The 25064-nt window shown below is 50.8% G+C and overlaps 1 protein-coding gene across 3 annotated transcripts in view; it reads left to right on the top strand.

Moving 5' to 3' along the window:
* Positions 1-24323, top strand: part of RERE (arginine-glutamic acid dipeptide repeats) — a 132754-nt gene extending 108431 nt beyond the window's left edge. Inside the window, exons 12-22 of one of the 3 annotated variants that reach the window (XM_021537774.2) lie at positions 10026-10188; positions 12256-12348; positions 13019-13218; positions 14274-14435; positions 15569-15682; positions 16335-17698; positions 17915-18137; positions 18604-19324; positions 20555-20701; positions 20880-21060; positions 21456-24323. In XM_021537774.2, the coding sequence (XP_021393449.2) occupies positions 10026-10188; positions 12256-12348; positions 13019-13218; positions 14274-14435; positions 15569-15682; positions 16335-17698; positions 17915-18137; positions 18604-19324; positions 20555-20701; positions 20880-21060; positions 21456-21489 (3402 nt within the window). In that variant the 3' untranslated portion in view covers positions 21490-24323. Of the gene's footprint in view, positions 1-10025; positions 10189-12255; positions 12349-13018; positions 13219-14273; positions 14436-15568; positions 15683-16334; positions 17699-17914; positions 18138-18600; positions 19325-20554; positions 20702-20861; positions 21061-21455 lie in introns of all 3 variants that reach the window. The other 2 variants (XM_021537771.2, XM_077788094.1) reach the window with 2 other exon arrangements.
* The last annotated feature ends 741 nt before the right edge of the window (positions 24324-25064 follow it).

Here is a 25064-nt window from a genome sequence, read left to right as displayed (position 1 = left end):
AAGAATTGGTAATTTCTTTCACTTCTGAGCTCACTGTATAGGTATTATACTGAGCTACAATGAATTGCTCTTCCTAATACTGCTTTACAACTCTTAGCTTTGTCTTCTAGTTACATTTTGCTTGCTAAGGATTTTTCCTGACAGAAAGAATTTCAGACTGGAGGAAAGCAACAATAACTGAGGGATAAGCAGCTTACATGGCAGTTCTTTGTGGTTTGGGGGTGGGGGGTTGCTTGATGTCCTGCTTCAATATTCCTCTTTTCTTACATTGCTCTGATAAACAGGAAAACACTGAAATACCCTCAACCTCCCACACTTAATCTAGAAAATCTACTGGTTTAGGGAGCTGTTCTTGGAGAGCAGCAAAAGCAAAACAGCTGTTCAGGGAGCAGATCTGAGAGGAGCAGAGTCTGTTTAAAATCAGGGCTTAATGACAAGGAGTGTGCTGAGAGGTTGTGTTTGCTGAGTCCATAACTCAGGGCAGGAGCCCGTGCTCCCGCAGCCTCTGTGCCTGCTGAGGTTGCTGTGATAAGCTGCTGGCTTGTCTGAGCTCAGTTGATACTTCCCAGGTGTAACGTGGACAGGATTCTTCCTCCATCTGGCCTGTTCAGATGTTGGACATCCTGTGCTAGTGATTTTTATTAAGAGGTCACATTCTGTCTGTCTTCAGCATGGAATCAGAGGGGTTGATAGTTTCCATCGTGAAATAACCAGGTGTGAGGACTTGTAAAATTGTTGTTTCCAGGAGATTGCATCTTCCCATTCCTCATTAGCAGGGAGGATAATTTTACAGAGTTTGTCTCCTGTATATAATTGCCAGTATTTTCTGATTGCTGCTGTATTTGTAATAAACTCTCAACCCCCAGCAGCTCCCCCACGGGTCACGAGCTCGGAAAGGAGGAAGCTGTGTCAGGGAGGGGAGTGTGTACGTTTGACAAGCCAGGCTTTGTGTGATTCAGCACAGATGTGTTTGGAAAACCTAAAACATCTGGAGCGTGCAAGTGTGGAATGCAGGGCAGTGGTCAGACACGTCGGAGTTCAGACAGTGCTGCTGGCACCGTTGCACAGGACCGAGTGGACCTTCAGCTCTGATTTCTGTATTGAAATAAAAGCACTTCAGCAGTGTGACATCTGAGAAACAAGTGGCTAATTCTTCCTCACCTCTCAGCTCTCCTTGCCCTGTCGAAAATGGAAAATGGGATTGATTTCAGAGTCTGTATTTTTTGTTCGTTTGAGTGGGTTTGTTTCCCTGGTTTTGTGGTATGTTACCTTCCCAGTGTGTGGCACCTGGAAACACAAAACCTGCCAGCCAGAATGGATTCTACCTGAACCTGGGGAGGCCAGGAGCAGCTTCCTACAGGCAGCAAACAGAAGCTCTGGTGAGCAGGCAGGCAGTCCTTGGTGGCCCATAAATGCTGCAGGATTTACTGTGGCTGTGCCAGGGAGGCTGCAGCAGCCTGGGGACTGGAACATCTTCCAGCCCATCCAAGGTGCTGAGAGAGGCTGAGCTCAGCCTGCTCTGCCCAACTGGGACCAGTGGGTGACTTAAACTGGGGCTTGACAGGTAACTGGGAGCTCCTGTGCTCAGTGCCAGAGCCTGCTGTAACTGGAATTACTGCTCTGAAATACTCACCTAGCAGCAAAAAAAAATAGCTCACAGTTATAGCTCAGGAAAGGTTTTGGTGATTTTAGTTCAGTTCTGTTTGTAAAACTGGCATGAGGAAATAATGCAAATATTTTTGAAGTAGTAAAACTTTTGTAATAATTACAAATTAATTTCAGTTGTTGGGAAACAAATGAGCATCTGTACACCTTCCTGGGATGCGGGGGGATTAAGTTCCCTGCTGAATAGCAGAATTAATTTTTTAATACTTTGTTTAAACAGGAATTACAAAAGTAGACAATGCTCTGTCCTTGTGTTCTGAGTGTCCCTTTCTCATGCACATGCACAAATTTGCCTTACACTTAAATTAATTAAAGCTGACATGCAAGCCAGAACAACAGGCAGTCTGGGTGGCAGATGAAATGACCAAAATCTGTTGATATTTTTTTACTGGCTGGTTGTGGCTGTGGCTCTCAGCCCCTGTGTCCAATCCATGGAGCAGAGGAGCTGCTGTGGCTGCAGGAGCCGTTCCCATTTCCTGGCAGCCATTACATGCTGCCAGCACAAAACCAGTTCTTTCTTAATAGTCCTTTCCGAGGCTCAAAAATGGATTTTCCTCCCAGCCACTGTCATTCAATTATCACCTCAGGAAATGCACAGATATAACTGATGATCCCTTTCAAGCATCCTGCGGTTTTCCACTCCTCCCATCCTTCATTTCCCTGCCTGCTCCAGTCATTAGATGTAACATTGCCCATGTATATTTTATAGGGTGACCCTGACGGCTGTCGCTTTGAGGATGTGCAGAGATAATAAGATTGTGCATGTAATGAAGGGCAGATAAATAGAAAAATGTTTACAGGATGGAGTGTGGTGGTTGGAGGTGCTTTATGGCTTCATGGCCGGCTTCTCGCTGGCACACCCCCACAGGAGCCACGGGAAAATGGGATATGTCTCAGGCTCTGGGAAAGGTGGCCAGCAGCAGGGAAATGGGGTTTTGTTCCTCAGCCTGAACTCCAGCAATACCCAGTCAAGAAACTTAATTGTGCAAAAAGAGAGTGCGGTTAAAGGGATAATTGGCACCTCCATTGAGCAAATCCTGGTCTGGGTATTGTGCTGCTAAATTCGCATTGTAATTCTCAGTATTGATGGGGAGGTGGAAGTGGAGTGGGAGAGACACAGTCCAGTGCAGACAATGCTCTGAAAGCTTTCCTCAGTAACTGGCATCAGTTTATCTGGGTGTTTATCCCCCTCTTCTTTTTGTCCTGGGGTGAGTTCAGGTCTTGAGATCTTGCCCCAACCCCAGGCTGGCAGGAGATGCTGCTGGGCCAGCTGTGAACCCCAGGTTTGATGTGGCTGTGGCATGGAACAGAAGCGCTGCTGGCTCAGGAGAGCAGCACCTGGTGCCATCTTCCAGAGGCACTTCAGCTCCGTTCCTCAGCACCTCTGGAGCTCGTTCCCTGCCCTGTATGTGTGCTCAGGGCTGAGAGCATCCCAGCAGTGCTGCAGAACTGGGCAGAGGCTGACAGGTGTGTGTGCAGCACCAGAGGGTAAAGGTAAATTATTGCAGACAAAAGTGGTGGAGAAAAGCAGGATTTCTGACCCCAGGAACGTTGATAATTTGCAAGTTGCAAAGGGAAGGCTGAGCAGAAAATAAATACTCAGCGAATGTGTACAAGGCTGAGGTCCTGAGCTGTCCCTGTTTTGATAACCCCGAGGTGGCTCCAGCCCCAGGGACGTTCCTGGTGACCCTGGCAGTGCTGCACTGGCCTGGGGAGCCACCACTGCTAAAGACAGGCTCTAGTAATTAATAATGGATGCAGCCAACAGTGTGTGAGTTCCTGTGGGGATTGGGAACTCTGTTGATTAACAAAGAGGAGTCTCTGGAGGAAGAAGCCTTAATTACAAAAGCTTTCTTTCCATTCTGGCCCGATACAGAGAGGGGCAGCAGCTTTTAACTGGGGCTCAGCCTTAAAACAATGCCCCAGTGTGCTTTGCATTTGTTTTGCAGAGCTGTTAAAGCTGGTGCTTAAATCCCTAAAAGTGGAGGGGAAAAAAGAGTTGTTTGCATAGCGAGGGTAAGTTCCATAAAATGTTAATTATCTTTGCTGCCAGTTTGTGCAGCCTTAATTACAAACAATGAACGAATGAACTGCATGGAAATGGCGAGTTAGATGTGGCACAGAGAGAAGCTACTGGTGTTTTTTCAGGGATAATTTGGATTTCTCTGTTTTGCTAAAGCCATACAGGCAGGAGTGAAGCAGGGATATCCAGCTGTCAGAAAGAGCAGCTCGTGTTGAGGGCAGGAGGAAAGGGAATGTTGAGCACTCGGCCAGTCCTGTGCTTTATAAGGCTGGATAAGCCTGTCCAGCAGGCCTGGCTTGGAATTCTGAAGGAGTTTGAGGCTGTCAGTGCTGGAGCTGCTCACAGAGTTGGGGTTAATCAGCACAGTTGTCCTTCCCACTCAGGATTGATCTCGGCCAATTTATAAATCTTCTGTCTCTTTGTTTCCCCACACCATAAAACTTCAAAAGGATGTGCTGGGACTTAATTTGTACAACTTCATTGACTTTGTCATCAAATGGAAGATGCTGTACAGTGGTGGAGTGTTGCTGTGTTACTGCAGATAATGTTTGTTCTGAAGGAGAGATTATTTACATCCAGCTCATGTATTCCTTTCCTTTTTTCCCCCGACTCTGCAGTCTCTGCACTGACTCTCTCCTCTGATAGTGATTCCATTACTCACCCATTATGTGGGAGAATTAGTAGGAGCTAAGAAGGGCAAATTCATTTTCCTGGGGCAATTACAGAAGTGTGGCCTGTGTGTTTAGGTGACATGCACAGTGGAGTTATTCTAGTCTCTTCACTGCTTGAGGAACTCGGGAGTGAAATCTTCAGGTTCCAAGCTTATTTTAGCATTCCCAGGAGTGCCTCAGTTCCTCGGGACCTGTGGCAGCTCTTCAGACAGAATCCTCATTTGTAGAAGGAGCTCCCTCTTCCCTGGTGAGTGGAGGACTGAGCAGGGTACCAGTACTCATTTAGCAGAAACAATCAGAAAGCAGAAAGCTCTGTCTGACTGCAGGTTTTTTCCACAACAAAATGAAATTCAGAAGATGCAGATGGAGCCTCGGCTGGGTTCCCAGGAAATTCTGTGTCTGTTCCTGTGTTGGGAGTAAATTAACAGCATAAAACGCAGGGAGTCAGCCTGGGTTTGTTACACACCTGTCTCCTCGTTGGATTCCCACTTGCCCAGCCTGTTTGCCAGGAGTTTCAAATAAAAAAATGAAACCAGGGAGCTTAAACCTTGCTGTGTGCAGGGCAGGGAAACAGTGGGGGGCAGCCAATCTCCCAAAACTGGAGGTGGAGTTCCTAGCAGGGGCCGTGGAGCCAGGGCAGGAGATAACAAATGGCCAGAGGAGCTGCAAGGAAAAATGGCTGTACTCCTGAAATCTGCCAGAGAAGCCAGACCTGCAGGGGATTCCTTAGAGAGCATCCCACGATTTTTAATGGGTTTTTTTGTAGTGTTAAGTAAAATATTACTGGGTTTTTAAAAGCCTCTCTTAAAACCTCAGTAATGTGTTGGAATATGCAGGATTCCTGTGCACCCAAGGTGGACATTAATCAGTGCTACTGAACAAGCTGCTGAGACTTACTGCTTAATTAGAGCATGTGCAAACCTATTTGTCAGGGCTGGCAGAGGCACCGAGCCCGAGCTCCACGCTGGAAGGGTGGCCAAGTTCAGCTCCTGGAGCTGCTCACAGCTGCTCCCCTGGGCCCTGCTGCACTTTGCAGTCCTTCAGCGTGTTCAGAGTGTTCAGAGCCAGGCAGGAGTTCCACCTTGTCTCTCTCTGCTGTGGATCCATAAGAAGAACAGCCACAGAGTCATTAAGGCTGGAAAAGCTCTCCAGGATCATCGAGTCCAGGCTTTAACCCAGCCCTGCCATGGTCAGCACTGCCCCGTGTCCCCAGGTGCACATACACCTGCAGGGATGGTGCTTCCACCCCTGCCCTGGGTGCTTGGGATGGATAGTTTCAGTTTTGTCTCCTAACAGGGCAATACCCTGGATTGGATTATTCTGTGCAGCTTTAGGAGCAGGCTGACCCTGCTCAGGCTCAGTGTGTTCCACACTGCCACGATCCACACCCGTGTCCTGATCCTGCCCTGGGAGCCAGCCTGTGCCAGGGGAACCAGTGGAGAAGGGAAGCACTGGAGACCGGTTTTACTGCAGGACTTTGCAAGAGTATTAGCTGAATTGAGTTGACTTAATAAGATCTTGAAGCATTCCAGAAAGATTGTGAATTCATAAAGGCCACAGCTGGACACTCTGTTCCTCTGCTCTGCCATGGCTGCTTACAGCCATTGAGGAGTGCTGTCATTTACCTTTTCTCTTTCATTGCTGCAAAGCTATTCCCCTCCCCCATGATTTCTTTTTTCCCTGTCAGAGCTCGGCTCTGGGGAAATTAAACAGCAATTATTGTGTTTGCTCACTGTGTTATACCCTAACAGACACTTGAAGGGAAGTTGGTGTGTGTGTGAGATTGGCTTGCACAGGAGCTGTGCTGCTGCAGGGCTGTCAGAACCTCCGTCCAGGGATGCACACCCAGCCCTAATCCTTTGTTTACCAGGGCAAGCCTAAACACAAACACGGGGCACAGCTCGGGTTGTGGGTTTTACGTTTGAAAACTGTTGATAAGAAATAGAAACCCGGGGTTTGCTGAGGTGGAGGGGCTGCTCTGGTGGGGCTGATGTGCCTGGGAAGGATGGAGCTGGCAGAACACGCAGGTGAGAGGGAAGAGAGCGGCACAGGGAGGGGAGAGGTGGCCCCTGGCAAGGACAGACCCCTGCTGGAGCAGCAGGGCTGGCTCAGGCAGGTGAGGGCTGGGAGCGCTCCAGGTGCCAGCTGGAATTGCAGAGAAACCTCCCCGCTGTGAGCTCCTGCAAGAGGGATCTGAGCCACATCTTCCTCTGCAGAAACAATCTGCAGAACGGGGCTGAAAGGAGATGAAGTGTGACTCTTTTATATGCACCTACAACGTGGGGTGGAATGGCCTTGGCAGGAGGAGGCAGGAGACTTGAGTCGTGAGCTCAGCATGCATTTCAGCGCTGGTGAAAGCTGAACTGGTGATTTTTAGTGAGGAACATAATCCCCTCTGCCTTGTGAAACTTGGGAATGTAAGTGTTGTCAGGGAAATGTGGTGTTAAGAGCCTGAATAGTGCTCCTCATTTTGCTTTATGTGTGTTTGGGACAGTTAATCAGATGTTAACATGGAGACATGGGGCTGTGTGTGCAGGAAAAGAGGTGGTGGTGTGTGGAGTGAAGGTGAGGCTGCAGGGACCAGGAATGGAGCCCTGAATCTTGGAAAGGAAAGGAATCTTATCCTCGCATGCTGGAAAAGAAACAGCTGGGCCTTGCAGTTGGTTTGGGAGGGCATTAACAGCATTTTCTCTGGATGGGGTTCATGCCGTCACCCCAGAGTTTCACCCTTCCTAATTAAGGAATGAATTGTGTCTCATTAGAGCTGGGCCAGTGCAGGGGTGGCAGGGATGGCTCAGGCTGCTTTAGCTTGGCTTTACTGCGTGCTGCAGCAATGGCCAGCCTGCACAGAGCAGCCACAGGACAAGGACAGTGTTTGCAGGCTGGCCCCACTGATGGTCCTGGACCACAAAAAGAGCTTTGGAGCTCTGGCCCAGCCCTGCCCAGGCTGGCACAGCTCGGGGATGTGGGATGTGCTGACTGCGAGGCCTTGTGGTGAGGTGAGGTGAGATCACCGGGAACAAAATGATCATTACAGGCCATTCATGTCGCTGTTCATGCCTCTCTGTTTGCTTGCAAGCAAAACCAGCAGCTAATTTGCAAGGCAGCCTTTTGTCCCAGGGCCTTTGATCAATGCTGGCCTGTGTTAATGTTTCAGGAGGCTATTGATTTCTGCAGCAGCTTTTGTTCCTGAATTTATGTGCCCTGGCTTTCAGCAGCACGCACTGTGCATGTTTGATTAAAGCTCATTTGACTTCCTTGCAGTGAGGCTGGAAGCTGCTTTTGCTCCCTGTTTGGGGAAGCAAAGCTTGCCTGACTCGGTCCTTTGTGCTGCAGCCTGTGCCACCCATGGTGGGTGTGATCCTGCCAGGCTGAGCCCTTCCAGCAGCATCCTGGGGAGCCAGGAGCCTGAGGGGATCTGGCAAGGAATTCTTCCAGTGGGTGCCTGGGTAGTGTTTGATTCTCTGTGTCCCCCCTCCGACTCCTCTCTTCCTCCCAGAGCCCTTCACTGCTGCACTTGTGCAGTCTGACCACGAACTGGAAGTACAGAATATTCTTCAGTCCTTTACTCTGTCCATTGTAGCTGGGCTAAAACTGCTTGTTAAATAAATAGACTTTGACTTCGTCTTTATCCGTGTGCAGTTGTGACTGCACTTCAGGGGGAGCAAGCATTCTGGTCATGAGGTTGGCATTTTCTATAAATATCCACCGTTTCTTTTTTAAAGTTTGGTGTATGATCTGCATGTATAAGTTGTTACACTTCCCTTGGGACCTGATGGCTTTGCAATGTGTAAATAGAGCACTAATAGGTTCCCATTCCCTATTTTATGATGGGAGGAGAACAGATTGGTTCCTACTCTGCTGTTGCCATGTGTCAGAGGACACATTAATTCACTGACATAAAGACATGGGATTTACTGACTCGCTCCTCGGTGCTGACACCTCAGATTTGATACAAATGAATTTATAGGTAAAAAAACGACTGGTTTCATTTGCAAGAGACTTTCTGCCTGTGCAGAGCATTGCAAAAGCCTCCCTGCAGAGGCCAGCCTGGCTCCTGGCACAGCCATATCCCCAGGTGGACAAACAGCTGGCCTGGGTGGACTTTGAGCCCACTTAATGGGCTCAGGGAAATGGTATTTCTAAAGCAAACACGTGCAGGGAACAGGCAGGAGCAGAGCAGGGTGCTGGGCTCAGAACTCCTGGTCTGCCATGCTCATCACCAGGCAGCTTCAGATCCTCTGCAGGAAACACATTTTTAGTATTTTTAGTAGGGCTTTTGTCCTTCAGAATCAAGAATTGCTGGTAACATTTTGCCCACTTGCTCCTCCTCACCAGCCATCACTCTGAATATATGTTATTTTAATATATAATACACAAACATAGTTGAGCTCCATGGTGGGGATCAGTAGCATCATCCCAGTCTGTGGCAGCACAGATTAAAAATTACCTGTTCTGCCTGTTGCCAGAATGTGGTCGTGTTCTTTCTTCTGGGGTTTCTATTTTTAAATTAGGCACTGGTAAAATTCTTAAGTGTCTTAAATGTCAGCAGTTAATGTCTAGAACAACATCCTCCCTTTGTCTTTGGAGTGTTTCAGTGGTGCAGGTATTGCTTGTGGCTGTAATTGCTTGTTTGGGGCCCTGGGGAGGGTTTGGATTCAGGCAGGGTCGTTATTGGAGTTAACTCCTGCTCTGCCCGGAGCGGGGGCTGCAGGATTTCCCCACGGAGGCAGCAGGCTGAGGTTATTTGAACACATAAAACACAGTTCAAAGAAGCCCTTTTTGTGGGCGATTCAGGTATGTTTGTTCTGATGTTGATTTTTTTCAAGGGGCTGGTTAGAACTTCTCCATTTTTCTCTTGCAACTTGAAAGCAACAACACCTTTTACCTTAGAGGCAGACAAGTCGCCAGGAAATGATGGGGTTTCAAAGTAAGAGAAAAGAGATTAAAACCACATGCTGTTCTTTGGTTCAGCGTTGCATCCGCAGGTTTGAGTGGCAGCTGCTGCACTTCCTGAATGTAAGCCAGATTCATTATGCTGTGAAATTATCACTCATTTCTCTAGGTGTGCTCTTTTAACTGCTTAATTAATTTAGATGTGGGTATATATATTCAAATTAAAACACGATTTAGTGCGGTAGGGTTGTGTTACGGTTATGGGCTCGTTGTTGAACGTTTGTACTCAAACTTCCAGCTCCTGACACAGGGATATGGAGCAGTACCCGTCTGTGGAATGGAGGCTGACAAGATGGCAGAGCCTGTTTGTGCTGAGCCTTGTTCTCGCCGTGGGCAGCAGCAGCTGGGGCAGGTTTGGGGTGGCTGTCAGAGCAGGGCTGAGGAGCAGAGGTGGCAGGGGATGCTGACAGCAACACAAGGGCACCCTCTTCTGAAGCAGAGCCCAGCAGCAGCATCCAGCTGGAGGCTGCCTCCTGGTGCTCCCCAGCCTCTTTCCTTTCCTAGGGGAGGAGTGAAAAAGCACTTATTTACTTATTTTCCTCCTCTGCAAAAGCAAGCAAAAAATAATGAGGTTGTTTGTTTTTTTTCCTGGCTGAATTACATCATGATTCTTCCTGGAAAAATCCCGGTGTGCCCTGAGGGAGGCAGGAAGCTGGCAGGGCAGGTTTGCAGGGCCCTCTGAGCCCCGTGTTGTGTGTTCTGTGTTTCAGGGGGAGCTGATCACCTTCTATTACTACTGGAAGAAGACGCCCGAGGCGGCGAGCTCGCGGGCGCACCGGCGGCACCGGCGCCAGGCCGTGTTCCGCAGGATCAAAACCCGCACGGCCTCCACGCCCGTCAACACCCCCTCCAGACCCCCCTCCAGCGAGTTCTGTGAGTGCAGGCAGGGCTGGGCACTGGCTGGACACCTGGCCTGGGCACCTGGCCTGGGCACCTGGCCTGGGCACCCGGCTCTGGGCACCTGGTCTGGGCATTTGGCTCTGGGCACCTGGCTCCAGGCATGGTCAGGAACAGTGCCACACCTCCCTGGGGGCAGCAGGGAAATGGAGTTTGTGCAGACGCTGTTCCTGCACCCTTCTGCTGGGATGTGGAAGGTGGCTTTGATCACCCAGTGATTTGTGCAGTTCTTAAACACCAAAGCATCCCATAAGGATGGGAATGCTGCCCTGGGATTGGATTTCCCTACTCTTTCTCTTGGTGTGGTGTTGTATTTGCTCCAGGCTTATTACAATAATGGGAATTGGGAAGCACAGAAAGAAGGAAGGAAGTGCTCCCTGCCTTTGGATGGAGATCCTCCCACCCTTCTGGGTGACCCTCTGCTGGAGCTCAGCCTGTGCTGCAGCCAGCACTGTCTGCGGGGCCTTGCCTGGGGCAGAAGAGGCTAACCCAGGAGCAGTTCCCCAGAGCAGTGCCTGGGATAGAAACCTTTGCCCATATGGGAAAGGTTTGTTACCCTGGGAGGTTTAACTTTCTGAACTCACATAGCTCAAAGAGAAGAGGGGCTGTGGAAGCAGATTGGCAGATGTAAAAATGACTGTGGGCAGGTGGAGGGTGTGGTGAGCAGGCAGGACATAGAATTTTGGCCAGGATAGAAGGGAAGGAGCAGGAAAGGGCTGGGAGCTTTTCCCTGCTGAGCTGGTGGGATTTACTGCTGGTCTCTGTGTGCACAAGGAGTGAGGATCTGGACTCCACAGCTCAATCCAAGATACTCAGCGTGTGAGAGCTTGTGGCAGGGAGGACCCATCCTTATTAATCTGACTGCAGGATGAGAATAAAAATTCATTTAGCAAAAGAGAGCAAGTGCTAGCCTGGGGTCAGCTCTGCAGTCAGGGTTTGAACACCTGCAAGTATTAATGTAGGAAGCAGGGCAGTGGTAGCTATTAAATGTAACCCTGTGTTAATTTGAAGGGTAACGAGTTGCTGACAAATGCTGGTGGCAAGTACTGGAGGATCTGTAAGCTTTAATCCATAAACTGTAACCTGCATGTACAAAACATCCTCTTGGAGCCTTTAGAAAAACAGTGTTCCTGCATCAAGGACTTCTCTTCTAATTAAAGATTTGAACAGAAGAAGCCTGAGGGCTTCCTGCTTGTGCCAAATTATAACCCTGTTATGTTGTGAATTTATAGTGGTGGGACTAGAAAAATGCAGTGCCCTCAAAAGGGAAATTTTTACTCCTGAGGTGTTTAGAAGGTGAGATACAGTTTTTGTGATGCCTGCATGTTTTCAGTGGTTTAGATGCTGCTTTTGAGCTCATAGATGTGTAATCAGCTAATTTGCTACAAAGGAAAGGGACCCTTTGCATATCCTCTTCTTCAAAATATGACATTTTCGCAGTGTGAGCGTGTCACAGGTTAAAGCTTTGAGTCCTGCAGTAAGGACAGGAAAGCTGGTGTTAAGTTATCCCTTAGTGCCTCTCATCCAAAAGAATCTAAAAATGTTTTTCAACAGGTCCATTGTATGTAAGCATTGATCCACCCACAAACACCTCTACTGCTGGGTAACAAAATAAAAACCAGAAAAGCCACTACAGAGCCTGTTAATGGAATCTTGTAGGTCTTAAATATAGAATATTTGATTTTAAATTTGACCAGATTCTAGAGATAAATGCCTTCTCTCTTGAAAATTGTGGGCTTGGAACACAGCCTCTTGAACTCACCATGGATGGTATTGGAATGACAGCTTACCTGGAAGTGTACCAGGTGCTGAATCAGAGATTCCAGGAGTTGTGTCCCTTGGCACATTGCTGGAATCTTCCTTTAAGCTGCAGCATGATGAGCTCTGGGTTTGCTCAGTGCGAAAAGTCAGAAATAATGCAAGGCAGGGTGGGCGTGGGGAGTCACAATCTATTTTACTTAATGCTTCTTTTAGCCAAGTAGGAGGAAAGAGAAAATCCTGCTGAGTGTTTATTTCCCATGTTCCTGTTTCTCCCACCCTCAGTGGACCTGAGCTCGGCCAGCGAGGATGACTTTGACAGCGAGGACAGCGAGCAGGAGCTGAAGGGCTACGCCTGCCGCCACTGCTTCACCACCAGTAGGTCCCAGTCCCTGCTCCCCTGTCCCCTCTGGGGCTGCTTCAGCTCCTCAGCCCTTCACAGCAGTGTGGGGGGAACCAGCGAAAATGCAGCGCTCCTAGCAGAGTTAATCAGGCTTTGCCATTGCAAATTAATAGTGCAGTGACAAAGGAGAGCCCTGAGGTAGGCATACAGACAGGAATAAATCTGCATAATCCGTAATCTATGTAATCAATTTGTGACACAATGAATCGGTGTTGGGCTGTGACTGTCACACACAAAACTCCTGTGCACCAGCCCCGTTCCTGTGGCTGTTCCCAAAGGATGTCTGATGTTGGGGCATTGCAGCTGAAAGTGGAAGCCCCAGAATGGGGAAGGAAATAAGAGATTCAGAACTCGCTTCTCTTGCAGAAACCACAGCTTTGAAGAACAGCAGCTGCTTGTTAGCTCCCAGGTAGAGCAGACGAGGTTTCTTTCTGTGCCTCAGAGCTGTAGTTTCTTAAGCAAGCAACCATAGTTTGTAAAAATTGAATATTGAGGATGTGCACTGGGACAGGAAGCTTCTCCATCTCTGTTACCCACAGAAAAGCAGCTGTTTTTGTAGCTGTACCATTTTTAACCAGTCCCTGTGTTTGTGCTGGGGCGGGGGTGCTCTGTGAGTTGCTGAGCTGTCGCTTTCCCTGCCCCAAGCCTCCAAGGACTGGCACCACGGGGGCCGGGAGAACATCCTGCTGTGCACGGACTGCCGGATTCACTTCAAGAAGTACGGGGAGCTGCCGCCCATCGAGAAGCCCGTGGACCCCCCACCCTTTATGTTCAAGCCTGTGAAAGAGGAAGACGATGGCCTCAGTGGGAAGCATAGCATGAGGACACGGCGGAGTCGAGGCTCGGTGGGTTCCACGCTCTGGAGTGCTGGGGGTAAAAGGAGCCAGAGCCCTGAGCTGGCTGGTTCAGGGATGAGCCTGCTGCTGCTGCCTGTGTGTGCCAGGGGGGCTTTGCTCAGGCTGAGGCTTTCTGTGAAAAAAGGAGATGGAATGTCCCTGCAAGCTGTGTTACTTCTCTGTGATGGCTGGCAGAGGGCTGTCACCCTAAGGAGGCATGGACAGTGCATTACAGAGCCTGTGCTGGGCCATGTCCTCCTTGCAGCTGCATCCTGTCAGAGGTACGCCCTTGGGAGGAGTTAAAAAAATCAGAAGCTGTTCATGTGGTGTCCTCGTGTTACTGGAGTTAAACCTCTTCCCTCAGAGAGCTCTGCTCTGCCTCTGTGGTTGGTGTGCTCCGAGTTGTGACTCGGGTGGGGCACCAGGAGCCTTCCTGGGAGCATGGAAGGCTCTGACAGCAGCTCTGGGTGATTTATCTTGGAGTTGGGTTTAGCTGACAGAAAGCAGCAGATAGATTTCTTTCCTTGCCCTCCCCTCTCTGCCTTTCTGAACAGGATGATGTGACCATTGATTCCAAATACCTCGTGAGGTTCCACTCTTAGGGAGTGTGGCTGCATTGTTTTTTTTGGTAGTCAGTCCCCCAGAAAACTACCAGAATGGCAGGGAAACAGCATGAATTGTTGAAAGGTACTCTACTGATCCCTTACTGCATAGCAGGAGCGCACTGGAGCTGGGGATTTAGACCTTGGCCTTGACTGCCAACAGATGGAATATTTTTAATGGAGCATGGGTGTCCTCTCCTGCCCCAGGCACCCTTGTGTGTGCTGTGTATTGGAGCATCTTCCTAAATGCCATTTCTAACAGCCACTGCTGATTAAATAATCAACACTTAATGCATGTGAGTAGACAGATCAAGGATTGGCCTCCTTTTCCATTGGAGTGCAGTTGGGCTGGGAAGGAAGAGGTGTAAGGAGGTGGAACGCTGCGGTCCTTGGTGCCAGGCCGTGCCAGGGCTGTGCTCCCCCGAGGGCCGGGCCGTGCTGAGCTGGCTGTGCTCCCCCCAGATGTCGACCCTACGCAGTGGCAGGAAGAAGCAGGCAGCCAGCCCCGATGGCCGCGCCTCCCCCATCGCCGAGGACGTGCGCTCCAGCGGCCGCAACTCGCCCAGCGCCGCCAGCACCTCCAGCAACGACAGCAAGGCCGAGTCCGTGAAGAAATCCACCAAGGTAACCCTTCCCCCGGGCTCTGCTGCGCACCTCCCGGGCAGGTGCAGCTCACAGGAGCCTGGGGATCGCCCGGGGACCCGAAAATCCCTGTGGGTGTGGGTGTGGATAAGGCACGGGGGGAGCGGGGCAGCCTGGAGCTGCTTTGTGCCTGGCCACGGAGGGATGGGAGTGATCCAGCCTCTCCAGTAACCCCACGTAACCTCGCTGCTCTCACTGTAAGGTAATCCCTCCTCTTCGGATGCAAATGCAAGCACTAAGCTCAGGGAATAATGCAGATCAGAATGCTGAATTTAAGACAAGTAGACAGTTTTGGGGATTTTTTGTAAGCAGTACTTAATCTTTGTTTACAAAGGAGTATGAACATTTAGCAATTGAGTCTGCTTCTGCTACTGTTTTTCTGGAGGTGTATTTGCTTGATTGTTCAGAGCAAGCTGACAGTTGAGTCTGTTCAAATGAATTAAGTGCCTTTCCAAGAGAGTTCTAAAGAAACAAAGCCGCATGAAGCTGAAGGCTTACTATTAAACATTGTGAATTGAGAAGTAGCAAGTTAAAAATAAATATTGCAAAAAAAAAAAGAAGTTAAAATGAGCATGGAGCAAGTTTTCACATTATAAAACTGAAAACTTGGCAAAATCTAAAGTTGGGTAATTATGTGATGCACAGAGCTTTTCCAGGCTGTGGGAGAAGGTAGTAATCTCAGAATAGCTATTCAGTGTTGGCCCTGTATTTGAAGGGATCTAAAAATATTCCTCTCAAAATATCAAGAGTAGAGGAAGACTTTCATGTAGCAGAAGGAGGCTTATCCTGTCTCCTGCAGAAATTCTGGCTCTGTCTTGCACCAGTTAATAACTGGTGTTGGTCTCTGTTGGAAGGGTAACCTGGGCCAGTTGATCTGCTGTGGGTTCCTGATGGACTTGGTCCTGCCCAGCTCTGTTGAAAATATCCCTTCATATGAGGAATGCTTTATGCACTTTGCCTTTTCCTGGTGTTGGATTGCTCTTAAATACTGACTGTGTCAACTCCTGAGTTCTGCTGCCCCTTAATTTGTGTTAAAGAGGGTGGCACTGGCCTACACTCAGCTTACTTTTGCATTTACACCACTGGTAACTTGTGTTCTGTTTCCTTTGTGACAGAAGATCAAAGAAGAGGTATCTTCTCCTCTCAAGAACTCCAAGAGGCAGCGGGAAAAAGCAGCATCTGACACGGAAGAACCTGACAGGTCCAATGCCAAAAAATCCAAAACTCAAGTGAGTCCCACAGAGGAGTTTTTCCTCTTAGGAGAATAGTTTGAGGTGGGGAGGGGGTGCAAATGTGGTAACAAACCAAAAACATTAAATCAGTTTAAGCCACAGCAAATTGTAACTTAATCTGTGGCTGGAAAGCGACCAATGTTATAATGTGTTCCTTCTGCTGAAAACAGTGCAGTGATACGGGGTAAATCCAGAAGCTGGGTTTTTTCTTTGCTCTAATATAAATATCAACCATATAGGAGTACACTGGATTGTTCTCCACTCCTTTTCTCCATTTCTTTAAATTTAAATTTGGGGTTTTGTCTTCTCTGACAAGTTAGAGGACCATGACTGGAGTTGTCACAAGACAAATCTTTGCCAGTGCTGGTCACCTTCATAGTGAAGAAGTGTTTTGCTGTGCTGAGCAGGACCCCTCCTGTATTTCAGTTTGTTCCCATTGCCCCTGGGCGCTGTGGGAGGATCCTGGTTCTGCTGTCCCTGCACGTCCCTTGGGTATTTGTGTTCCTGTGCTGGTTCAGGCCCTGTGAGGTTCAAAGGGCACCCGCAGCTGTGTCACACAGCACGTGTGCTAGATCCCACCCGTGGCACGCCGGGCATGTCCTGGTGTGCTTTTCCTGGGCTCAGTGCTCACCGTCGCCTCTCCCCACAGGAGATCAGCAGGCCCAACTCCCCCTCGGAGGGCGAGGGCGAAGGCGAGAGCTCCGACAGCCGCAGCGTCAACGACGAGGGCAGCAGCGACCCCAAGGACATCGACCAGGACAACCGCAGCACGTCCCCCAGCATCCCCAGCCCCCAGGACAACGAGAGCGACTCGGATTCCTCGGCTCAGCAGCAAGTGCTGCAGGCGCAGCCCCAAGTGCTGCAGGCCCCGAGCGGCTCTGCCCAGGCCGCCGCTGCCACGCCGCCGGTGCCGGCCCCGCTGCCGGCGCCGCCGCCCGCGTCCGGCGCCGCCCCGGCCCCCGCGCAGGTGTCGCCGCCGGCGTCGCAGCCCTCGGGGCAGCCGCAGCCCCCCGCGGCCCTCTCGCACATCCAGCAGGCCCCCGCGCTGCACCCGCCGCGGCTGCCCTCGCCGCACCCTCCGCTGCAGCCCCTGAGCGCGCCGCAGAGCCAGCCCGCGCCCGCCGCGGCGCAGCCGCACGCGCAGCCCCCGCTGCACGGCGCGCCGCCCGCCCCGCACGGGCTGCCGGCCCAGCCGCTGCTGCCCCACGCCGCGCCCGCCCAGCCCTTCTCCCTGCCCGCCCAGCCCGCTCAGTCTCAGGTGCCCCTCCAGACGCAAGCCCCGTCCCACCCGCACTCGGGCCTGCAGGTGACGCAGCCCGTGCTGCCCGGCGGAGCCTCGCTGCAGCAGGCGCAGCCTCCTCGCGAGCAGCCGCTGCCGCCCGCCCCCATGGCCATGCCTCACATCAAACCTCCCCCTACCACCCCCATCCCGCAGCTGCCCGCTGCTCCGGCCCACAAGCACCCTCCCCATCTCTCCGGGCCGTCTCCGTTCTCCATGAACTCCAACCTGCCTCCGCCGCCCGCTCTGAAGCCTCTGAGCTCGCTCTCGACTCACCACCCTCCATCCGCACACCCTCCTCCCCTGCAGCTGATGCCTCAGAGCCAGCCGCTGCAGTCCTCGCAGGCGCAGCCTCCCGTTCTGACCCAGAGCCAGAGCCTTCCCCCTCCTGCCAGCCACCCCCCGTCTGCGCTCCATCAGGTCTCCTCCCAGCCCCCCTTCTCTCAGCACCCCTTTGTGCCCGGGGGCCCCCCTTCCATCACGCCTCCTTCGTGCCCCTCCACCTCCACGCCGCCCACCGTGCCTGGCATCCCTCTCCAGACCCCCATCTCCACGTCAGCAGCTTCTAGCGGGACAGTGCCCGTGGTGACAGCCTGCACGCTGCCACCCATCCAGATCAAGGAGGAGGTGCCCGATGAAGCTGAGGAGCCGGAGAGCCCTCCCCCTCCACCCCGGAGTCCCTCCCCAGAGCCCACCGTGGTGGATATCCCGAGCCACGCCAGTCAGTCAGCCAGGTACGGAGCTTTCAGCAGTGCTCTGCTATCCCTGTTTTTACTGCACTCTTTGTGGACCAGTACAGTACAGTTAATTTTCTCCTGGCTTTCTGGGAAGCTGGTAGTGGTTGGTCTGAGTGTAGAAGGATATTTTTTAGTTTGGACATGCAGCTCTTAAATCCCACACTCTTGCAGCTTTTCCCAGGGCTGAGCTCTTCTCTCTTGTGTTCCTTTCAGGTTCTATAAGCACCTGGACCGTGGCTACAATTCATGCTCCAGGGCAGACCTGTACTTCATGCCTCTGGCAGGATCCAAGCTGGCCAAGAAGAGAGAAGAGGCCATTGAAAAGGCCAAAAGGGAAGCGGAGCAAAAAGCCAGGGAAGAGAGGGAAAGAGAAAAAGAGAAAGAGAAGGAAAGAGAGAGGGAGCGTGAGCGCGAGAGAGAAGCAGAAAGAGCTGCGGTAGGTCCAGTTCTGGCTCAGAGCTGGGTAAGGGAATTGATGGCTGGGTCTGACCTGGATGGTGACTGCAGGATGCAGATTCCCCAGGAGCACTTCAATCCTGGCAGGGGTCTCTGAGCATGGAGCTGTGTGTATGGACTGAAATCCAGCCTGCTCTGAGCACCTCCCGACCTGCCTGGGACTGTCTTCTCCTTAGAGGAAATGGAGAGTTTCTGCCGCTGGTCCGGTTCTGTGGGAAGCCAGAGCAGCTGGGCAGAACTCGGCCAATTGTTTGACGTGTACCTTGCAGTAGGAGAGGCTGTGCAGACGCAGTGAATGCCTTTGTGTCCCTTGCACTGCTGTGCACAGGGCACACGGGTGCTGTCTGCTGGAGAAGGGCTGGAGGTGGAGGGGAGGAGTGTGTGTGGCTGAGTGCTCTAAGCCAGGTGTGTTGACCTGGGCTTTCTCTCCCCGCTGTGTGCAGCAGAAGGTGTCCAGCTCCTCCCACGAGGGCCGTCTCGGCGAGTCCCAGCTCAGCGGGCCGGCCCACATGCGGCCATCCTTCGAGCCCCCCCCGACCACCATCGCGGCCGTGCCCCCCTACATCGGGCCGGACACGCCGGCGCTACGGACGCTGAGCGAGTACGCGCGGCCCCACGTCATGTCCCCGACCAACCGCAACCACCCCTTCTTCGTGCCCCTCAACCCCACGGACCCGCTGCTGGCCTACCACATGCCCGGCCTCTACAACATGGACCCCACCATCCGCGAGCGGGAGCTGCGCGAGCGCGAGATCCGCGAGCGCGAGATCCGCGAGCGGGAGCTGCGCGAGAGGATGAAGCCCGGCTTCGAGGTGAAGCCCCCGGAGCTGGACGCGCTGCACCCGGCCACCAACCCCATGGAGCATTTCGCCAGGCACGGGGCGCTGACTATCCCACCCACGGCAGGGCCTCACCCCTTCGCCTCCTTCCACCCGGGGCTGAACCCCCTGGAGAGGGAGAGACTGGCGCTGGCGGGGCCGCAGCTGCGGCCGGAGATGAGCTACCCGGACAGGCTGGCGGCCGAGCGCATCCACGCCGAGCGCATGGCCTCGCTCACCAACGACCCCCTGGCGCGGCTGCAGATGTTCAACGTCACCCCCCACCACCACCAACACTCACACATACACTCGCATCTACACCTACACCAGCAGGACCCCCTACACCAAGGTGAGCCCCAGGAGCTGGGCGCTTCCATGGGGGGAGCAGCTTGGGACGGGCCCGCTCTGACCTGGGAACTCGGATAGCAAAATCCTTGTCTTCGTGTCCATGTTGTGGTTCTGAGCTGTGTAAGGTTGTGGTGACTAAAATGCAGTTACTTTTTGTGGGAGTGATGCAGCATGGTAACACCACAGTGATCTTCCTTCAGACTCTGAAAAGTTTGCTGGTTGTTGTAGGTTGATTTTTTTAAGTACTCTTGTCCTAGAGCAGCACCTTACAGTTGTAATAACTAATAGTCCTAGAAAGGAGTCTGTGCCTTGCCCATTTCTGAAGCAAGCTACTGTGGTTACTGCTCTAGAGGTCTGGAGTCCTGGAGATGAGGCACTCGGCAGAAATGTTCAATTTTCTGTTGGCAGCCTGGAGAGAACAGGGCAAGCCAGGCACCAGGTGCTGCAGCTGCCAAGTGAGGGGAGGGGAAAGTCAGAGTAAAATCTGGTGTCTGGCTACCAATGCAGTGCTTGTGCAAGCAAATACAGAATTCTTTGCCCTGGAGCAGTGTCCATTAAATGTGCTGGGATGCCCGCTTTGGAGTTGGAGGGAATGTGAGTGCTGTTGCAGAATCCAGACCGTACAGCAAGGAAAGCAGCTGGGGGGTGCAGGTAGGAGATGGCAGTGCTGGACATCAGCATTGCTGAGGGCTCACTGCAGAAATCATTGAGGGGCTCAGCTGCAGGCAGGTTTGCAAACCTCCTGACAGCAGAGGAAACGTGACACAGGCCCATGTCTGTACAAGGATTCTGTTGCCAGGTGAGTCAGTCACTGAGCACCTCTGTGCAGGTAGGTCTGGATGCTCCCCAGGTACTTGTTCTGCACAAAACCATGGCTTGTACATGGTCCCTCCCAGTCCAGAGAGAGGCTGGTGCAGACACAGCCAAGGCAGTTCACTGCCAAGTCTCTCGGTGTGTTTGAGAAGTAATTTGGCTTTGTGCTCTGCCAGGTTCAAACACGGTGAGGGGCTCTTGGGTGGTTCTTGCTCCAGGTGGCTCCACTGGTGCTCCAGGCTGTTACAACCCCCGTGTCTCCTTAGGGTGGGGATGAGCAGAGGGTAGGGTGGCCCCACAAAAAAAAATCTGTGCTGTGCACCAGCTGAGGAAATGGTTCTGGCTTTGTGTTCCTTTCCTGGTGGCTCCTCTGCAGTCCCCAGGCAGCTGATGGACGCTCTCTCTCCTTCTCTCTCAGGCTCAGCAGGACCTGTTCATCCACTGGTGGATCCTTTAGCAGCTGGACCCCACCTGGCACGTTTTCCCTACCCACCTGGGACCATCCCCAACCCATTGCTAGGGCAGCCACCTCACGAGCATGAAATGCTCCGACATCCAGTCTTTGGTGAGAACATTTTACGGTCCTTTGCAAGGGTTGGCTTTGATCTGCAGTGTCATCTTTCCTTGGGGGGTTTAGCATTTCTCAGAGAGGGGGAATCGAGCGGTGGCTTTGGGTGGTCGTGGTGGCTCGCTGGGATGAACAAGAAGCAAACAAAAGTGTAAAGGTGGTGTCTGTCCCCCAGGTACTCCCTACCCTCGGGATCTGCCTGGTGCCATTCCACCTCCCATGTCAGCAGCCCACCAGCTGCAGGCCATGCACGCCCAGTCCGCAGAGCTGCAAAGACTGGCAATGGAGCAGCAGTGGTTGCACGGGCACCCTCACATGCACGGTGGGCACCTACCCAGTCAGGAAGATTATTACAGGTGAGACTGCAGTGGAGGCTTTTGGGGAGCTGGGAATTCCGTCGTATTTCTCCACATTCCTTCTTTTTTCCTCGGGATTTTCGCCTCTCTTGCTGTGTGCTGAGCCCTGATGCAGGTCTGTGCTCAGACCTGGTTTGGGCAGATGGGAAGCGAGGTCCGAATTTCTGGCCCAGCATGAGGGTAGCTGAGTGTCTGTCCTGTTGCAGAGCCCCCCAGTCGTGTCCCATCTGCAGCGCTGGCACTGGTGCCCGTGCCCACGTGTGGGGTGCCCTGGGCTGGGACAGTGCCCGTGCCAGGACAGTGCCCGGGTGTGCTGCAGCCCCTGCTCCCTGCAGGCTCCTCCTGTGCCTCACACCTCCTCTGCTGTGTTAAAATGAGTTTTCTTTCTCTTGCAGTCGACTGAAAAAAGAAGGCGACAAACAGTTGTAATAAATTATTTATTTGTAACGCTGGCTATGGAAACCCCAGTCCTTGGGAAGGAGTGGAACATTTTTACATACATGAAGAGCTACAAAAGGAAAAGAATATCTTATAAAGATTTCTTTATATATTTAAAACAGAAGCAACCACCCAACAAGTAGAGACTTATCAGCATAGTGTTCATTTGTAGAGAAGATTTCTCAAGACTGGTGTGGGTCTCCCTGCATGAAAACGTATTCAGAAGCCTATTGGAAATACAGGACTGTGTGGAATATTCAGAGAGCTTCCTGCAATCTTGTTTTTTTTTTTTTTTTCTTCTTTTTCTTTTCTTACTAGTTTGTTTTCAGTAGGTGCTAGAATCAGGTTCACAACACAAGTCACTGTGCGTGAAGGGACACTCAATGCATCTATAGGTAATTAAAGAAAAAAACAAGGATTGCAAGTAGGTGACATAACAAGCTCTGAATCCAAGTGCTATAATAATAAAAAAAAATCTACTTTTATTTTAATACATTGTAGGAAATCTTCATAATTTTAAAGAGAGCTCAGTTCTGCAGCATGGCTTTTTAAGTCTGTAAATAACTTTTTTTGGGTAGAGGGGAGAAACAAAACAAAACAAACTCCAGAAACATTTTATCTTGATTTTCAGTAACATCACAAATTGTGAATTCCTACCTGGTATTGACAGAATACAGAGTTGATTTTTTAATAAAATATATATATATAATTATCCCTTTAATTAAAGGGAATGATGGGTATCAATAATTTCAAATGGGTAAAAGCTTGACATTTGGTTTGATATCAACAATAAGCATTAAAGGGATTTGCAGGGATAATGTTGCAAATGACTGTTTCTGTTCTTGGTTTTTTGGTTGGTTTGGTTGTTTGGGGGTTTTTGTTCGTGTTCCATCTCTCTGTTCTGCAGCTGATTTTGTTGAGTTGGGTTTCTCAGCAGCTCAGATGTCCCTTGGACCCCGCTGGCCCTTTGGATGCCACCTTCAACTGTTCCTTTTCAGTGTGGCCATAAAACACTTACTTCCCTCGACCTTTTGAAACTTAATCTAGCTCCATTGGGTTTAGACTTTGGGCAGAAAGTTCAGAGAAATAATCTCTTCTAAAAATCTCTTTTTAAAGGTGTTCCATGGCTCAGACTAGTGCAGCCAGAATTTTGTATGCACGTGCATACTTGGGCAGGACGTGCTTTTCCTGGCCTCCTGTTTGATAAGTTCTTAAGGAGAATGAACTTGGTGTTCATTAAGTTGTTTTGCAAAGACCAGTCTGGTTTGGACCATTTGAGTTTGGGTTTTTATAAGTAAAAACTGCTTAGCTGCCACCAGTGTTGTGTCCCTGAGGAGCTGAGTGCTCTGGGACAGTGACGCTGCCTCCCAACCCCACAGTCCCTGCAGGGTTGGCTGCTCCCCACCAGGATGGGGAGAGGAATACACACTGAGCATTAAAGGAGACAGCTCTGCTTACGAGGCAAGTTTTTAAAGTTTTTTTCCCAGTTTTGCCACAGTTTTCCTTTGCTGGAGCAGAGGGCGATGCGACCGATGGACATCTGAACCTGCTGGTGATTTTTTCTGCTGGTGCACAACCGCCCCCATTCTCTCTCTCCACTCACGAGTGCTCTCTCTGCTGTTGTAGCCTGTTCAGTGTGATGGTTGTGTCCTAGGACTGTACTGAGCCACTGATAAAGTTGTAGTTAATCATAGCTGCAGGCACAGTGCTCACCCACCTCCTGCTGCTCAGCCCAGAGCTGCTGCCAGACCATTCACCAGTGCAAAATGTTGCAGGCCCACTAAGGCAGGAGCAGAGGGGAGAGCAGGGGGTTGTTCAGCTGATTTTCCCTTTTTGTGTGCCCCACACACAAAAAGGATTCTCAGTGCTGAGGTGTTCCTCAGCCCTGCTGGGTTTGACTCTGGTGAGGGTGTTGTTCTGAGCTGGGGACCCACGAGGTCAGTCCAGAATTCAGGGAGCTGGAGGCGGTGGCTGTGGGCAGGGATGGGGTGAGAGGTTTCCTTGTGGAACAGGGATTATTTTGGCTCACGGCTGAGCAGCCAGGAGGATGGGCCTGCTCAGCAGAGAGTGCCTCAGTTTGCTTTAAAGGTCTCACAGGCACATTTCACTTCAGTCTCTTCCCTCCTTTTGTTTTACTGTGTGGAATTGGGGAATTTGGGGGAGTTCAGCTATTTCTTCTAACCCTTCTCTTGCTGTTTTTTAGCCATAGTTCTTCAGAAAAAGGAAAAGCTAATTCCCTCCAGTGGTCCTCTCTGTATTCCTTATTTTTCAGCTGATGTTGCAGTCTGTTCTAAAGCTGTTCATGGATTTTTTTTTTTTTCCCAGAAGAGCATTCTAATAACTTATGGGAGCTTTTTTTGTTCACATCATTCAGCAAATAAGCACTGAAATTCCTTCATTTTAACCCAGTGATTAACTACAACTTTACCTGCAGTGGCTTCTGAAGCCATCTTGGTGTTCAATGCCCTGTTAAAAAAAACAGCCCAGACCTTCTGATTTTCTTTCAAGAAATCTCTCTTATTTTTCCTCTGTTCCAAAAGTTTATTTTAAATTTTGCTTTAGTGTTTTTGAAACGTCTCTCTTGTTCTATGTCGTCATGGTTGAGCTTGTTTCACTGCACCGTTAAAGCAGAGTGTACATTCTGACTGCTACATTTATATATATCTTGAAGCTTAATGTATATATGAGTAGTTTGCCATGGGATAACACAGTGTAAACAGAGTAGAAACCCAGAAATCGTGACTTCTGTGTTCTCTCCATTTGAGTATTTTGTAATTTTTTTGAAATATTTGTGGACATAAATAAAACCAAGCTACACTACAGCAGCCAGGTTTTGCCTGCAAGTGAAATGTGTCTCTTGATTGTTGTTAGTGGGAGAGGAATTGCTTTCACCTGGGATGATGTGGGGTGCTGGCATGGCCAGCTTATCTGGTTCAAACCTGTCTTTTCTTGGCTTTAGTTTTTCCCTCTTTGAGATTATTTTGTTTTTAATGCACACTACACAAATATCAACATCATGTCCAATTCCATTTCTGCATCCTCGAGTCACATTACTGCTCAGTTGTCAGTGTAATACATTGTGTGTACCCCAGTAGCTGCATTTTTGGGAATTGTTTTTCCTGAGAGAAGTTATTTGTGCCAGTGTTGAACACAAGTGACCCCGAGCTGGCAGGAGCTGCTCAGCAAAGGGGTAATTGCAGAGAGGGAGGTGCACAGTAACTCATTGTCTGCTCAGTGTCTTCTGAAAAGCTGAAGTTTGCCTTCCAGTTCCATCGAGGTGGTGGTTCCCCCAGGGAATGCAGTGGGTGACTGGTGAGTGTTTGGGAGCTGGTGAGGATCAGCATCCCCAAAACCCAGGGAAGTGCTGGGATGGCACAGGGAGCTGGTGAGGATCAGCATCCCCAAAACCCAGGGAAGTGCTGGGATGGCACAGGGAGCTGGTGAGGATCAGCACTGGGATGGCACAGGGAGCTGGTGAGGATCAGCATCCCCAAAACCCAGGGAAGTGCTGGGATGGCACAGGGAGCTGGTGAGGATCAGCATCCCCAAAAACCAGGGAAGTGCTG

Source organism: Lonchura striata, chromosome 24 (assembly GCF_046129695.1).
Source record: "Lonchura striata isolate bLonStr1 chromosome 24, bLonStr1.mat, whole genome shotgun sequence".
Classification (NCBI taxonomy): domain Eukaryota; kingdom Metazoa; phylum Chordata; class Aves; order Passeriformes; family Estrildidae; genus Lonchura; species Lonchura striata.
The sequence above is the reverse complement of the archived record's forward strand: the minus strand, read 5'-3'. Positions and strand labels throughout refer to the sequence as shown.